Raw genomic sequence first — 16,334 nt, 5'->3', positions numbered from 1 at the left:
ACCAATCTAGGTATTTTCCTGCCAGGTTTTACATTCCAGTATATGTATCAAAAGCCTCCAAATAGTGTATTAAGACTGTATTTTCAGATGCTGCTGCTCAAAAAGAAGTGCCACAAGTCAAGTGCATCCACAGTGTCCCGGTTTAGTGTATTTCTTTCCATGTTCGCAGCAAGCCCACTTCCTGGTCCAGTTCATTTCAACCTGTGTTCTTGACAGGTCGCGAGGATACTTGAAGTCTCGGAAGAGATGAGGAAGAACATGGGCATGAACTCAGGGCTGGAGCTCATCACCTTGCCTTATGGTCACCAACTGCGCCTGGACATCATTGAAAGGTGAGTAGTGCTGCTCTGTACTACGGTCCTTTCAACTCCACAGGCTGTCAGAGCTACAGTTTTCAGAGCTGGGAGACGCCAGGTACCCTCTGGCCCAGGGCCACCTCACTCGAAGAAGTGTGGCCCCTGAAGGCCTTTCCCAGAAGCCGTGACCAGAGAATTCCTGGAGAAGCTCAGGTGGCAAAGAGGAAGTCAGGGAACAGATAGCACGTTCGCAACTCTGCTCCATGGGCAGATGGAGAAGCCGGCAGAGGCTCAGCCCTAGAGCACAGGTCACCACCACCCCTGCTGGCCTGGGGTGGGGGCAGTGCTGCGGCAGATGGAGCGGGGGTGCCACGCCACTTCCCTCCAGCCTGAGCTGCAGCCCCTCTGTCTGCTTTAGGAATCAAGTGGGGGTTTGTGGGGGAAGTTGGGAAGAACAGGGTCTGAACGGTGTTTTCTTTGAAGTGTGGACAAATGGGGGATCAGAGGGCAAGAGATGAGGTGCTCAGGCCCGACCTCTAAAGCATCACTGCCCTCTTCTCGTGGAAAGCCAGGGCCCTGGCTGGCCATTAAAACCCACTCACATCAGATATTTAGAAACTAGAAAGGTAGAAGTAGCAAGGCACGTTTTTAAGCAGCACTAGACTAGAATCTCACGTTACCATAGAAGTTGGCCTTCTTGATACACATGAAAAGATAGTTGTTTTGGGTAAGACTGCTTTGTTATCTGAAGTTTTCTGTTTTTCCAACCAGCTTCCTGGTTGCCACAGCACTCGTGTGGTCTTTAGTGGGCAGCCAGGGCCCTGGCTTCTCCTGAGGAGAGGCGAGTGATGCTTCAGAAGCCGGAGCCCTAGCACCACCATCCCCTGCCCATGGTTTTCTGTGATGTTCTGGGTCACAGCGCTGTCCAGTACAACACTGATGGCAGAAATCTCCTGACAGCATCCACTGGCCGCTGGTGACCCCTGAGCACCTGAAATGTGGCAACTGAAGGATGAAATTTATTTTTACTCTTCAGCATTTTAAGTATAAATACAGCCACATGTGGTCTGTGGACAGTGCAGTCCTAGACTACCACTAGCCCCGAGAAAGTAAACACTATATTTCAAATGGCCTGGGAGAGTTGGTAGCAGCTGCTTTCAAGGTTACCCAACTATGAAGCAAATAAAATGGCTCCAGTGCCTCTGTTGCTGTGGTTTCACCGCCACAGGTGCCTCCCGTAGGAAACACCCAGCACCGAATGGAAGACTTCTGGGAGGCAGGAGGGCAGGACGCGAGCCTGCTGCCTTTGTTCAGGCATGCCTGTCAGCTTATTGTTCAGTGTCTTTGGGCAATGGTAGGTCTGACTTCTGAATTCCCCTACTTTCCCTGCTCACTCTTCTAGATGCCAGCCCTGCTCTCCAAGGCATCCTCTCCCTCCCCATGCCCCAGGGCCTGGCTTCTCATTTCCACTCGCCTGCCCTCCCTCCTGGTCTGGGCCCGTGGTCATTATTTCAGCAGAGACCAGCTGTGCTGCCGTGCATCCCTGTTTCTCCTGTGATACTTTTCAGACTGAAAGCTCCCCAGCTGCAGGCCTTGTTTATTTATTTATGGCGGAGGTGGGTCTTCGATGCCGTGCAGGCTTTGTCTAGTTGTGGCGAGCGGGGGCTGCTCTTCATTGCAGTGTGCGGGCTTCTCAATGCAGTGGCTTCTCTTGTTGCAGAGCACGGGCTCTAGAGCACAGGCTCAATAGCTGTGGCCCATGGGCTTTGTTGCTCTGGAACGTGTGGGATCCTCCCAGACCAGGGATCAAACTCATGATCCCTGCATTGGCAGGTGGATTCTTTACCACTGAGCCACCAGGGAAGCCCTGCAGGCCTTATTTTATCAGTTTCATGAGCTGGGTTGGGCATGCTTTATGGGTGCCCAGGCTGAGGTCAGCAGGCTTGTGGCTTCTCTCTGGGCTATTTTCTGACTTCCACTCTTGTCTACATCCATTTCCTCTTCCTCCTGATTGCCGCCTGCCTGGGGTCTGGCTCCTTGCTTTGTTCGCCATCCAGAGCTGACCTGTAGGATCTACCTGCTAGGGCCTGGGGAGTGGTTCTCTCCATTACAATGTGTCTACTAAATTAAGGTTACAGCAGTCCTGCAGGATCAGGTGACAGCCTTGTGTTTGAGAGTCTAATGTAAACCACCCTCCATTTTAAACTTCAGTTCAGTCACCACCCATTCCAAGGCTAGTGAGTGGGATGTCCTTCTGAAATGTTTTGTGCCTCCTACCCACCTCAGGAGCTTCTGCTACACAATTGCCTTGCTGAGCTGTTTTTCCCAAGGCGGTGTGTGCAGGAGGTTTGAGGCAAATGTTGTTCGAATGAATGGATATAATTACCCAATTAACTGTTGATATAAAGCCAGTTCTTAAATAGAGAACCTGTCTTTTATTAAGGGCCTTAAAACATAGGAAAAAACATTGACTAAAGAATCAATTATGGCAACATAGGAAGTTAGTTTACTATTAAACAGCTAAAATGTTCATCTCAACCTTAACACTTTGCAAATGGGTAACAAAACTCTTCAATAAGTTTAACATAATAAAAATATACTTTAAGTCTATTTTTTTTTTTCAACAAAGCTAAATCTTTATTAGGATCATTTGAGAATCTGGCTTCAGCGTGGTTTAAACATTAACACATGACATGCACATTACAGACTTGAAGAGGTATTGGTCATACCTTGTCCTGACAGTAACATTTCAGACCCCTTTTATAGTCTGAAATTTCATTTTCTCTCCTCATCTTCTTTGACCTCTCTATACAGATGCTCCCTCTGGGCTTCTGTTTCACCACAAACTCCTCATGTAACCTCTCCCTGCCTAGCCCCTCGTCAATCTCCTTTGCCTGCCGCTACCATCTTCCTTCTGCATGTTTTTTATTTTATTTTTTTTTAATAACATAAACCTTTATTACATTCTTAGTGGATGTGATAATAAAATAATAACATATTTCACATAGTACTTCAGAGTTACAGTTATTTGATTTTTTTTTCTAATTTTATTTTATTTTTAAACTTTACATAATTGTATTAGTTTTGCCAAATATCAAAATGAATCCGCCACAGGTATACATGTGTTTAAGTCTATTTTAAAGATCCATTAATTAAGAAAGACAGGAAATTAGCAAAAGAAGATAAAGGGAAGAGATATAGGCAAAAGGGACCAACATACAGAGGGAGAAATGCGCACACAGATACCAGGGTAGTAACAACTGCTATTTGCTAGGTATTGCTGAGCCAGGCACTTTAATTATCTTTACGCACACACACAGTCTTTCTCACAACAGCCCTTGTTCCCATTTTAGAGTGGAGCAGTGGAGCCTAAGGTCACGCTTTGAGCAACCACCTTGCACACCCACATGTGCAAATGCTCAGAGACAGCAGAGCCTGTTACTGATTTAAAAATCATTGGAGAAACTGGTAGTGCTAGCCACTAGATGAATCACTCCTCTCTTTGCTTTAGAAGAGTGAGGAGGAGGCCAGCACAGGAAGCGTGGAATATCATCCTTAGCTGTGAACTTCTAGGAAAAGGTGGCCCCAGAGTTTCAGAGGCAAGTCATATCGTAGCGACCATAGCTGTGAATTAGTGCTTCACCTTCAGCACTCGTACCAGTGCCTGGAGAGAAATTTACCCAAGGCCACTCTGGTGGCTCAGCTGGTAAAGAATCCGCCTGCAATGCAGAAGACCTGAGTTTGATCCCTGGGTTGGGAAGATTCCCTGGAGAAGGGAACAGCTACCCACTCCAGTATTCTGGCCTGGAGAATTCCATGGACTGTATAGTCCATAGGTTTGCAAAGAGTCAGACATGACTGAGCAACTTTCACTTTCACTCTGGCCCAAGGTAGGGAATGCTCATTCCTGGGCCACAGAGGGAGGGAGAGGCAGGTTTACAGACTGCTGCCACCAGGGAGGAGACCTCTCTGTGACCCCATTCATATCCATCCCATTGTCTGTACAGAAAAGACCACTCTGCTTCCTCTTCTGGGTCTGCGCAGTTGACCCGTGGCATTCAGGATGAGAAAAGGGAGGATTGTTGGTAGATACAAGATTTCTTTCTATGAGGGTCTGACCTTACAGAGAAATCCTGCCAGCTCACTATTGAGTCTTTGTCCACATTCCCACTCACTTTCTGGCCCCTTGACCCAAGCTACTTTATTCTTAGCTCATCCCTTGTTCTCACATCCATGTTGTCTTCCTGGATCTAGCATATTATCTCATCTTTCTGTCCCTTCCATTCCCCAGTCCAGGGGGCTTAGGGACTTCCCAAAGGATTCCTCAGTGTGTTGGGGACCTGGCATCTCTGTGGACCTGTCATGGTGAGAGGGACAAGGAGCCACGTGCACTTCTGAGCAGCTTCAGCACAGGAAGGCCCCTTCATGCCCCTTGCTCCAGGGCTGAACATGCCATGTCCTGGGGTATCTGTCCTTTTTGATTCTCCACCGGACGCCCACTGGGGCCCTTCTGCAGTCACTCTGATGGGGGTGGTCTGTCTTTGCAATCAGCAACCAAACTGTGTGAGCTGCCAGTGTGTCTCAGGAAGACAGTGGCAAATGGTGCAAAGCCAGTCCTTTCCTTGGCCAGTTTGGTTTCATTTCCTCCTGGTCCTATTAGCCCTGGGCCTGATCGCTCATCTCCTTCCTTTCAGACACAACACGATGGCCATCGGCATCGCAGTGGACATTCTGGGCTGCACAGGCAGTCTGGAGGACAGAGCAGCCACCCTCAATAAGATCATCCAGGTGGCAGTGGAGCTGAAAGACTCCATGGGGGACCTCTATTCTTTCTCAGCCATCATGAAGGCCTTGGAAATGCCACAGGTAAATTTCAACTTGCTTTATGCAGCCCTGTGGGCCTGTGTGTACTTAATGCTCTGCAAAGTGGTCTTCAAGTCTATGCCTGGCAAACCACAGGTGACTTTGGTCAATGCAAAAGGTAAATCGTGTCTTAGTGAAAGCTGCTTTGATTAGGGGGGCAAACAAGAGCAGCATTGCAAGTTTCTGGCTCTGTTTTTAAAGACAGCAGATAATCGCTGACTGCCTACACTTTCTCTGTGATGTACAATAAGAGTCATCCTCAAGAACAACAGATGTTCCTGAAGAACCGGTTAGGGTGATTAAGTCTGGCTCAAGTGTGTTGTGTAAGAAAGACTGCTTCCATCTGGGTCACTGGGCAGGCGGGCTGTTTGGGGTTATGACTGGGAAACCAAGACATTTGGGGAGCTGATCTCTGAGGATCCCTAGAGTGGTTTATCTCAAAGTATGTTCCTCAGGTCACCTAAAACAGACTCCTGTTAAAAGACTCAGCTTCCTGACTCATTTGCCATACAACCCCCTAAAGCAGAGTTTCTGAAATCAGGCACTTTGAATTTATCTGCTTTGACAGTCTGTTTTTAGAATGAGGTTTGAAACTGAAAATTTGTTTTTGAAGCCAAGTGGACCTCATAGAGGTAGATGCTCAGTGACTTTGAGTATGAGATCACAGTCCCACAAACCCAGTCTGCAAGAGTAATACCAAAGCCACCGCTCATTTAGCTTGGCTATTTTGCAACCAGCCACAGATTCTCTGAAATCCTGCATGTTAAGAACATAATTTCCTTATATGAAACCAAGGTCACCTTTCAAACAAGAAGCTGAAATGCTTCATGCTTTCACCAGGAAATTTTGAGAAGGGTCAATTCCAATTATAATATTCTAAGAACTTTCAAATTTCTTTAGATGCACTGAAATTATTTGGGTCAATATTTGAAATAAGCAAGTTCAGCTGTATTTTCATGATATACTGACTTCTACTATACTAACAGGAGTTATCATTTTTCATTTGGCTGTTTCTAATTTACATTATGTTTATTTCCTCTTATCCAAAACTGCCTATAATTCTGAGAACTAATAGGTTAGCTATTCGTATAGCTTCCCAGCCCAGAGCTTCCTCTGAGAGTAGTGAAGGGGAATTTGTGACATTAATATGGTTGCTGTCCATGACATCAAACTCAGCAATTAGGGACTTATCCCAAAGCACATAAACATGCCTTTATAGGTGGTCCCCCCATCCCACGGCAGCATCATATTCTTCCTATCTGCAACACTTCAGCAGTGAGGGGTCAGAGTCCTCCAGAGTGCTCAGGGCTCTGTTTGGGGTAGGGAGTGGCAGACCTAGGAAAAACCAGAGACGAGAGTCATGTCATTTCTGTGTATCATCTAAACCTGACCCTGGACTACAGCCATTTGTGCTGCCTTCTGTTCTCAGTTTCTGGTATCAAGAGAGCGCATCCAGGAGATGGGCCAAGACAAGGGCTCCTTTCAGAAGGTGGATGCTTCAGGGCAGGGAAGAAGAAGGGGGCATGAGAAGAAATGGTGGCATCATGGGTGGCCAGAGGAAGATAAGCCACATCCTCCCCTTCCCAGCAGACCTGCTGGTGGTGATCCTTTCTCACCCTCCTCTTGGAATACACAGGGAGTTAGAGGCCAAGGAAATGAATCTCTGCCATTTAGCTGTGAAACTTGACTAAGTTATCTAATCTCTTGTCTTCTGATCTGTAAAATGAAGTCAAAATACTGCCTCATAGAGCACTGTGAGGATTAAATGAAATTCCTCAAATACCTGACAGAATTGGCCCTCATTCCCTAATTAGTTCCCTTTTCCCCCTTCCTTGTTTCATGTAGAAGATATCAGACACAGGCTTGCTGGTTTTAGGGTGTGAATGGGGGACTATTAGGATAGTCAGAGTCAGTGGCATATGTTGGTCTGGACTAAACGATTCCAAAGAAATGAGCAGTGGCATCACATGGCCTAGGCAATTTTCCATATGTTTCAGACTTTACTACTTAAAAGTAACATTAAAATGCTTAAAATCACAATTCTACATCCTTACATCAGTATAAACTCTGGAGGACAGTTGGCAATGCCTATCAAGATTTTATTTCTTGACCCAGTAGTTCTACTTCTGGAAATTTATCCTCCAGATATTCTCTTGTGCACATCTGCAAAATCTTTGAGATAATTCTATAACAGAAAAATATGTTTAAAGCTCTTATGTATAGGAAATTAGTTAAACTATGGTTTATGCATAAATGGACCATTTGAGATAAAACAAGACTGTTGTATGCTGTTCTATATGTACTTATGTGAAATAACTTCCAAACAAGGAACAGGAAAATATGTGTATAGTATGATATGCATTTATTTTAAAAAGTGTGTGTCTCTAATGGGTCATGAGAGCAACATGGAGCAGGGAGTGGGTAGGGATTAGCTTTTCTCTATACTCTTTCAACTGCTTTGAGTTTTTATCATGTCCATCTGTCCTGCATTTCAAAACTTAAGCACCAAGGTAATTTTTAAAAGAGCCTTTTTCCAAAGCTATAACAGTTTTCTTTCTTCCAGATCACACGGTTAGAAAAAACGTGGACTGCCCTGCGGCACCAGTACACACAAACCGCCATCCTCTATGAGAAACAGCTGAAGCCTTTCAGCAAAGTCCTGCATGAAGGCAGAGGTGAGCACTGGGTCAGGGCAGGCAGCCTGCGGGCTGCTTGGCAGTGTCATTATCTGTTCTGGTTTGAGCAAAGCTTTTAGCAGGGCGTGTTATAAAGGCTCCAAGTTATCTGCAGGATTGTCAATGAGTCAGTCAGGATTGTCAGTCAAGCCTGTATCAGATGACAAGAGTTGCTTGTAGGTATTCGGTTGCTAAAACAAGACATAGGGTACCAGTCACCTCGTTTTGAGCTTAACTTTGTAAACAGAGGTACAATTTACATATTAGCTTCAGGTGTACAACATAATGGTTCAATATTTGATTGTTGCAAAATGATCACAATAAGACCAGTTAATATCTATCACCATACGTGGGTGCAAAAATTTTTTTTTCTGATGAGAACTTTCAAGATTCACTTTGCTAGCTACTTTCAAATATGCAGTACAGTATTCACTATAGTCACCACGCTGTATAGCATATCTCCAGGAGTTACTTTATAACTGGAAATCTGTACCTTCTGATCCCTTCAACCATTTCACTTCTCCCCTTGTCTCAGGTGACCACCAATCTGTCCTCTATATCCATGAGCTCAAGGGGTGTTTCTGTTTTTCTTAGACTCTACATGTAAGTGAGTTCACATGCTATTTATCTTTTTCTGTCTAACATATTTCACTTAGCATAATACCCTCAAGTTTGTGTTGTCACAAATGGCAGGATTTCTTTTTAATGGCTGAATAATATTCCATTGTATGTATACACACATATGCATCTTTTAAAATTTAAGTTATAGTTGATTTATGATGTGTAAATCTAGTGTACAGCAAAATAATTCAGTTATATATTTAATATTTTTCATCGTAGATTATTGCAAGATATTGATTATAGTTCCCTATGCTATACAAAAGGACCTTGTTGTGTAAATAAGTTCATTTGTATCATTTTTTAGATTCCATACATAAGTGATATCGTGAGATATCTATCTGTCTGACTCACTTCACTCAGCATGATAATTAATCTCTAGGTCCATCCATGTGTTGCTGCAAATGGCATTGTCATTTTTTTCTGGCTGAGTAGTATTCCATTGTGTACATACATATACCACATCTTTCTTTATCCACTCATCTGCTGAGTGACATTTAGGTTGCTTCCATATCTTGGCTATTGTAAATAGTGCTGCTATGAACACTGAGGTACAGGCATCTTTTCAAATTAAGGGTTTTCTCCAGATAACATGCCCATGAGTGGGATTGTTGGATCATATAGCAACTCTGTTTTCAGTTTTTTAAGAATCTCCATGCTGTTCTCCATAGTAGCTGCACTAATTTACATTCTCTCCAACAGTATAGGAGGGTGCCCTTTTCTCAACACTGTCTCCAGCATTTATTATTTGACTTTTTGATGATGGCCATTCTGACCACTGTGAAGTGATACCTCATTGTAGTTTTGATTCGCATTTCTCTGATAATTAGCAATGTTGAGCATCTGTTGTCTATTGAGCATCATGTATCTGTTGGCCATCTGCCTATTTTTTCAGGGGGCTATTTGTTTTTTTGCTAGTTGTATGAACTGTTTGTATATTTTCAAAATTAAGCCCTTGTTGGTCACATTGTTTGCAAATATTTTTTCCCATCTGTTGGTTGTCGTTTCATTTTGTTTATGGTTTCCTTTGCAAAAACATGTTTAATGAGATCCCCTTTATTTTTACTACCTTGGGAGACTGATTTAAGGTAACATTGCTATGATTTATGCCAGAGAATGTTTTGCCTATATTCTTGTGTCAGAGCTTTATGGTATTGTGTCTTACATGAGTTTATTTTTGTGTATGGTGTGAACAGAAGTGGTGAATTGGCATCCTTTTATTCCAGTTCTCAGATGGAAAGTTTTTAGCTTTATGGGCTTGTTATATGTGGCCTCATTATGTTGTTGTACATTCCCTCTATATCCACTTTGTTGGGAGTTTTTTTTTTAACCATAAATGGATGTCAGATCTTGTCAAATGATTTTTATGCATCTATTAAGATCAAATTATTTTTCTTTCATCTTATTAACACAGTATGTCATATTGATTTGTGAATATTGAGCCATCCTTGTTTCCCTGGAATAAATCCCACTTAATCAATCCATATGATCCTTTTAATGTATTGTTGAATTCAATTTGCAAATACTGGCCTATAATTTTCTTTTCTTGTGGCATTATAAAGGTTACAGTCCTATAGGATCCATGGGCATAAGCCCCTTTGGCCCTCAGAGCTAGGCAACGTGTAGTGTTCTAGAGGTAGCTGGACAAAGGTATAAGCTCTTTTCTAGGATATATCAGTGAGCTGGAGCAAGGCAGAGACAGCACACAAGGACTGCATCATCTATCAGCTTCCATTTGCTGAGGGCCTCCTAAGCCCTAGCTATATGCCAAAGCAGAAGCCTGTCTTTCAGGCTAAAACTTTAATATTGGCAAATGAGCCTAATTTGCATAATATCTAGGCACCTCTCAATTGGCTGCCTCTGTACCGAGCCCTGGATCAGGTGAGTTCAAGCTTGTAAGCCCTTTAAGACCTGTTTCTCAGACAATTATAGCCTTGGGGTCTTACAGACAGGTACAGTGTTTGAGTTTCAAAGTTAGATGTTTTGGGGGTTTGTATCTCAGGTGCTGGTCTTAAAAGTTGCAGTGGTACACGTGGGGTTCAAGCCCTTTGCTCCTCAGGTTGAAGCTCCAGGTTTTGAGTTCCCTCCTGACTGTGGATCACTGCCCCAGGAGAGGGTTTATAGTGTGACAGTCTCCCAGCCCCTCTTACCTGCTTTGATGTGGGTCTTCTCTTATTTGCACAATGCAGTCTTTAGGATTTTTCCCAGAGGAAGTTGTTCCATACTTAGCCATAGATTCACTGTGTCCACAGAAGGCGGTAAGCCCAGGACTCTCCTACATTGCCATCTTCAACTGGAACTCTCTGCATTTAACTTGGGGAAAAAAAACATGATATGGAGAACTTTACCCCTGCCCCTGTTTTTCAGAGTCCACATGTGTTCCCCCAAACAATGTATCGGTCCCACTGCTGATGCCTCTTGTGACCTTAATGGAACGTGAGGCTGTCACTTTTGAAGGAACTGACATGTGGGAAAAAAACGATGAAAGCTGTGAGATTATGCTGAACCATCTGGCAACGGCCCGACTCATGGCGGAAGCTGCAGACAGCTACCGGATGAATGCTGAGAGGATCCTGGCCGGTAAGAGCTGGTTTTGGTTAAGCTGCTCTCTGCACAGTAATTGGAATGAAGGAATGAAAAGAGCATCAATGCTCTCAATTAGAAAAAGACCAAATAGGAAAGATTAAGACCTGGGAATTCCATTTCTTGTATTACTTATTCTTAATTCCTGACTTAAGGATCCTTCTCTCTTCTTTTGTGTCAGTGTTATAAAGAAAATAGAGAAAGGATCAAGAAAGAATTTGTCAGTTTGTTTACCATTAGTACCACTAATAATAATAATTAGAAAACATGATGGGCCCACATGAGGAGTTAGGGTTCTTTTGGACTTATCTATATTCTTGTTTCTTCCCAGACACACTGGGACATGAGCTCCTCTGCTCTTGGCATCAGAGGGTCTACCATAAGCCAAGCCTCTGAGATTGAGAGAGCTTGGAGAATAGCAACACAAGTACACTGATCCAAACTTGGGTTTGGATTAGTGTAACGTGTGTCTTCAGGAGTGGCCAGCTAGGCTAAACAAAGAGGGGGACAGAGGTGGGAAGGCCTTCCATGTAGGACTGTGGCTGAGGAAGAGCCAGTGAAGGGTTTTAAATATGAGAAGATGTTATCACATGATTAGGTTTGTTTTCAGTCTGGCATCTTTGTGCAGGAAGGCTGGAGGGCTGAAGCTTGTAGGCAAAAAGACCACTTAGGAAGCGAGTACAAGAATAAGGGCCTTGTCTCTTCACCACTGTATAATTTTTAAAACTCTTCAAGGACCTACAGTTTGATCCAGAAGGTTAAGAAATATATGGGGCAGGAGAGGCCTAGTATTTTGACCTGAAACAGAATTTGGGACTAAACAACTTGCACTATGTCTGCTCTAGGTATAAGCAATACATACCTGTTTCTTTTCCTCAGAAAGTTCAGCAGGGTTGGCAGTATAGGACTCAGATGCTAATTATAGGAGCTTCCCTGGTGGCTCAAACAATAAAAGCATATATAATTCAAGTCAGTAGATATTATTAGAATGCCTGCTTATACAAAACCAGTAAGTATATTACATTAGATGTTCCCTAAGCCAATGTATCAGGGTGGATTTTGAGAAAAGTATGTTTTAAGCTGTTTTACAGCAAATCACCTTAAAGGTATTTGATACTTCTCAGCTGATCCTGCTACAGGTTTTCACAGCAAGTTCTTATTGCTGGAATTAACTGTGAACCCAGTAAGGGCAGAAATTTGCTCACCGACATATCCCAGTATCCTGCCCAGGATAGGGGCTCAAAGCAGATTAACTCAATGAATGGAAGTTGTCATCTGGCCTCTAGTTGGTTATCTGCCAAAGATATTTTGGCATCACATGAAGAATGAAATAGAAGGCTTCTGTTACCCTTTCCACCACCAAGAGACTATGATTTAGATGCTGGGACTATATTTAATGACAGAGCCAACTACTCCAACAGTAATCAAGGATGAGAAACATCTGCCTGTATGACTCGAGCTAGAGGTTTCCCCTGCTCTAACAGAGCTGACTGAGAGCATCCTTGGCCATAAGTAGAACAGATCTCTTACACAGAAAAGAGAGTTAAGAAATGGGCCCAAACATATGATTGTTACCTGTTTCTTGACAAAGGTGGCAAGGTAATTCACTGGATAAAGTAGTCTTTCAACAAATGGTGCTAGAACTATTGAATGTCATGCAAAAAAAAACCTTCAATTTTACCTCATAGAATATACGAGCTAAACTGTAAAGCTTCTATGAGAAAACATAGAAAGTCCTTATGTCTGGCAAAATTTCTTAAGCCATAAAAAGCATGAACTATAAAACACTGATAAATCAAAATTTTACATTTTGCTCTTTGAAAGACATTATTAAGGAAGCAAAAAGGCACACCACAGACCAGAAGAAAGTATTTGGCAAACATACATCTGATAAAGGACTTATTATCTAGAATATAAAGAATTCTTACAACTGAATGAGAAGAAAAGATTTGAATAGACACTATACTAGAGAGGATATACAATGACAAATATCTATATGGAAAAATGTTCAAAGCATTAGTTATTACAGAAATATAAGATTAAACCACGGTGAGATGCCAGCACCACTATCTAGAATGACAATAGAGTTCACAACTGGACTCTTCATTATGTTACTGATGAGAATATAAGACGTATAGACATTTTGGAAAAGAGTTTGACAGTTTCTTTAAACATATATTTACCATATGAGCCAGTACTTCCACTTCCAAAGATATGAAAACACATGTCCATGCTAAGACTTAATCACAGATGTTCACATTATTCATAACAGCCAGAAACTGGAGACAATTGAAATGTCTTACCACTCAGTAAACAAAATGCAGTATATCCATATAACTGAATACTACTCAGCAATAAAAAGGAATTATTAACAGGCAACAATATGGAATAATATCAAATTTCTAGAAAAGGCAAAATAGCAATGGAAAGCAGATTAATGGTGTGGGGTAGGTTCAGGGATTGACTGAGAAGAGGTACTAGAGATTTTCTAGGGTTCTAAAGTGGTGTGATGTTTATACAACTCTATAAACTGTACAGCTAAAAAAAAGGGTGAATCATGCCAAGTAAATTATAAAGCTTTAAAAAAAATACTTGAACACTCCTGCACTACAACCCATGGTGGCTTGTGCGCACAAATTTTATTCTGTCATAGTGACTGAGTTATTCTTTCTCTGAAGTTGCTCAGATCCTTGGGGGTGGGGGATGGTCTCCCCTTCCTTATATAGAAAGATCCTATATTTTTCCTTGAGGGCATTTTTTAAGTTCTGAGAGATGTTCATTTTGATCTTACTTTAAACAAGCAAGTTTTCAGTCTATTTTCAACACTGTTTCAAGCAGAACTGAAGTTTTTTTGGTTTTGTTTTTATTAGGTTTTCAACCAGATGAAGAAATGAGTGAAGTCTTCAAGACTGAATTCCAAATGAGATTGCTTTGGGGCAGCAAAGGTGCACAAGTCAATCAGACAGAGAGATACGAAAAATTCAATCAGATTTTAACTGCCCTCTCACGTAAATTGGAACCTCCTCCTGTAAAGCAGATGGAGTTTTGATAACTCTCCAGAGAAGCTTAGGATATAATTTCAAGCTTATCTACTTTCTCCTCAGAGAAAGCTTATCATTTGATAAAAGTAATAATGTGCAAAACTGACAATATACAGCTTTTAGTATCCACAGGATATTAAACATGTAAATTGCACAGAGCACACTTATTTATGAATTGTTTAAAATTACTACTGATTTTAAAATAAATGATAATTTATTAAGGTAACTGTTGCTAATGTTGATCAACAAATTTAAGTGAAGACCCAGCTATATTGGCTGGTTGCTTTCTATTACTGAGGTATATGACCATTTCAGTTTTAATTCCATGTCAGATAAGTGTAAATAGAAGAGTTTAAAAGCATGAAACTGAAGATATCAGTTGTATGATATTCTCTAACTAAATATGAAAAATGTAAATAGTCATATGAAAATATATCTTTTTGTGAAACAACTGTATCCAGTCTCTTTAATACTAAACAAACAATTCATTGTAGTACAATAATTCTACCTCCTAATTCCTTGGGGCACCCTGTTCCCTTGCCACCACATCCTGATAGTAAACCAAAATCGAGAGAGTGGTATAGAAAATTTAAGGTATCTGGCTTAGGGGACAGGGTAAAATAGTGCTATAGGTGGAGCTGACCCCAGAATACCTACAAGTTCCAACAGACGCTCTGGTGCTTGCTGGCAGCTGGACTTCAGTCAAGTTAGTTAGCCCTCAAATCCCATGTGCAGCACAGCGGCTGGTATGCAGTGGGCACCAGATGCTAGTGTGCTTCACCACATTATTTCACAATAAAGTAGCTTTTCCTCTAGCTGATAAGTATGAGTTTTCTAGGTTTTTTGACTTCCCAAAGGGGATACTTTCTAGTTTAACAGTATCTGTCTTAATTTTTTTCTATTGTAGAATTTGAATACAAGTCTTTAAAGTATCAATAATAAACTTCTATCACTCTGCCACCAAGTGTCACTTAGCGATCTTTTTTTTCCTGTCTTCTAAATAATATGGGGATCACACAAAATAGTTTTATATCCCACTTTTCTCCAAGAAGTTGTGAAAATTTCTCCAGGGTGGCCTTTGAAAAAAAGGATTGGTTCCAGAGGTTACACTATAATTTAACCATCACTCTATTATTGGTAATCTTAAGTATGTCCACCAGAACTAAGTACAAAGCTCTCATGTGGTCTATTTAATAAAATGGAAATATTAGTTTCAAATCCTGGACTCTGTATTCTCATTAATACAGCCTAGAATCATGAAGCCCTTCTTCCAGTTTTTAAAAGCCATCTTTTTTTTTTTTCCTGAAAACACCAAAGCACACTTCTACTTCTGGTGGTATGGGGGTTCAGATGCTCTTAGAAATCCCTCTAACTAAATTTTCATAAACATACCTTTTAATGCACTGTTAAGCTTCCCTTGTGGCTCAGCTGGTAAAGAATCCGCCTGCAATGTGGGAGACACAGGTTCAATCCCTGGGCTGGGAAGATCTCCTGGAGAAGGAAATGGCAACCCACTCCATTATTCTGGCCAGAAGAATTCCATGGACTACAGATCATGGGGTCACAAAGAGTTGGACACAACTGACCAATTTCCACTTTCACTTCACTTTCAAGTTTGACAGAATGAAAAGGGAATCCCTAAGAAATAATCTTCTACTCCTCAACTCACTCATCAAAAGGAACAGCAAATTTAAATAAACTCTGTAAAAGGAAGTTAAAGACCCTGGGTAGCCCTAAAGGCAAATACTGACATCAACTCAACGAATGGAAGACAGTATCTTAAGGGAGCTGAACATGAAATGCCTCCATTGAGTAGGAATCCTTAAAGGATCCCTGTTGGCAAGCTGGAAAAGAAATAATTTGCCGGAAAAGAGGTTACCAGGGAACATTTACAATAAGAAAAATAATTGTAATGATAATGGTCTTTGGCGAGGATTTGCAACTACAAGTGAAAGTGTTAATCACTCAGTTGTGTCCAACTCTATGCGATCCCATGGACTGTAGTCCACCAGACTCCTCTGTCCATGGGATTCTCCAAGCAAGAATACTTGAGTGGGCTGCCATGCGCTCCACCAGGGGATCTTCCAACCCAGGAATCAAACCTGAGTCTCTGCAGGGAAGCAACTATAAGCTGGTCCTCAAATAGGTCTGGAGTAAACTTGACAAAATTTATAAAACTCAAAACCAAGAAACTGATTTACAGTGGTAACAACACACACACACACACACACACACACACTATATATATATATATATAT

The 16,334-nt window shown here is 41.9% G+C and overlaps 1 protein-coding gene across 5 annotated transcripts in view; it reads left to right on the top strand.

The window, feature by feature from the left end:
• BCAR3 (breast cancer anti-estrogen resistance 3) overlaps positions 1-14,525 on the top strand; it is a 221,620-nt gene extending 207,095 nt beyond the window's left edge. For 4 of the 5 annotated variants that reach the window (XM_010860471.1, XM_010860469.1, XM_010860470.1 and 1 more), the window contains 5 exons: positions 217-332; positions 4,991-5,162; positions 7,723-7,834; positions 10,820-11,032; positions 13,906-14,524. In XM_010860471.1, the coding sequence (XP_010858773.1) occupies positions 217-332; positions 4,991-5,162; positions 7,723-7,834; positions 10,820-11,032; positions 13,906-14,084 (792 nt within the window). In that variant the 3' untranslated portion in view covers positions 14,085-14,524. Of the gene's footprint in view, positions 1-216; positions 333-4,990; positions 5,163-7,722; positions 7,835-10,819; positions 11,033-13,905 lie in introns of all 5 variants that reach the window. The other variant, XM_010860468.1, reaches the window with a different exon arrangement.
• The last annotated feature ends 1,809 nt before the right edge of the window (positions 14,526-16,334 follow it).

The sequence above is a fragment of the Bison bison genome, unplaced genomic scaffold, assembly GCF_000754665.1.
Source record: "Bison bison bison isolate TAMUID 2011002044 unplaced genomic scaffold, Bison_UMD1.0 scf7180017864466, whole genome shotgun sequence".
In the NCBI taxonomy this organism is placed as follows: Eukaryota; Metazoa; Chordata; class Mammalia; order Artiodactyla; family Bovidae; genus Bison; species Bison bison.
Note: the sequence above shows the minus strand (reverse complement) of the source record. Positions and strands in the feature narration are given on the sequence as shown.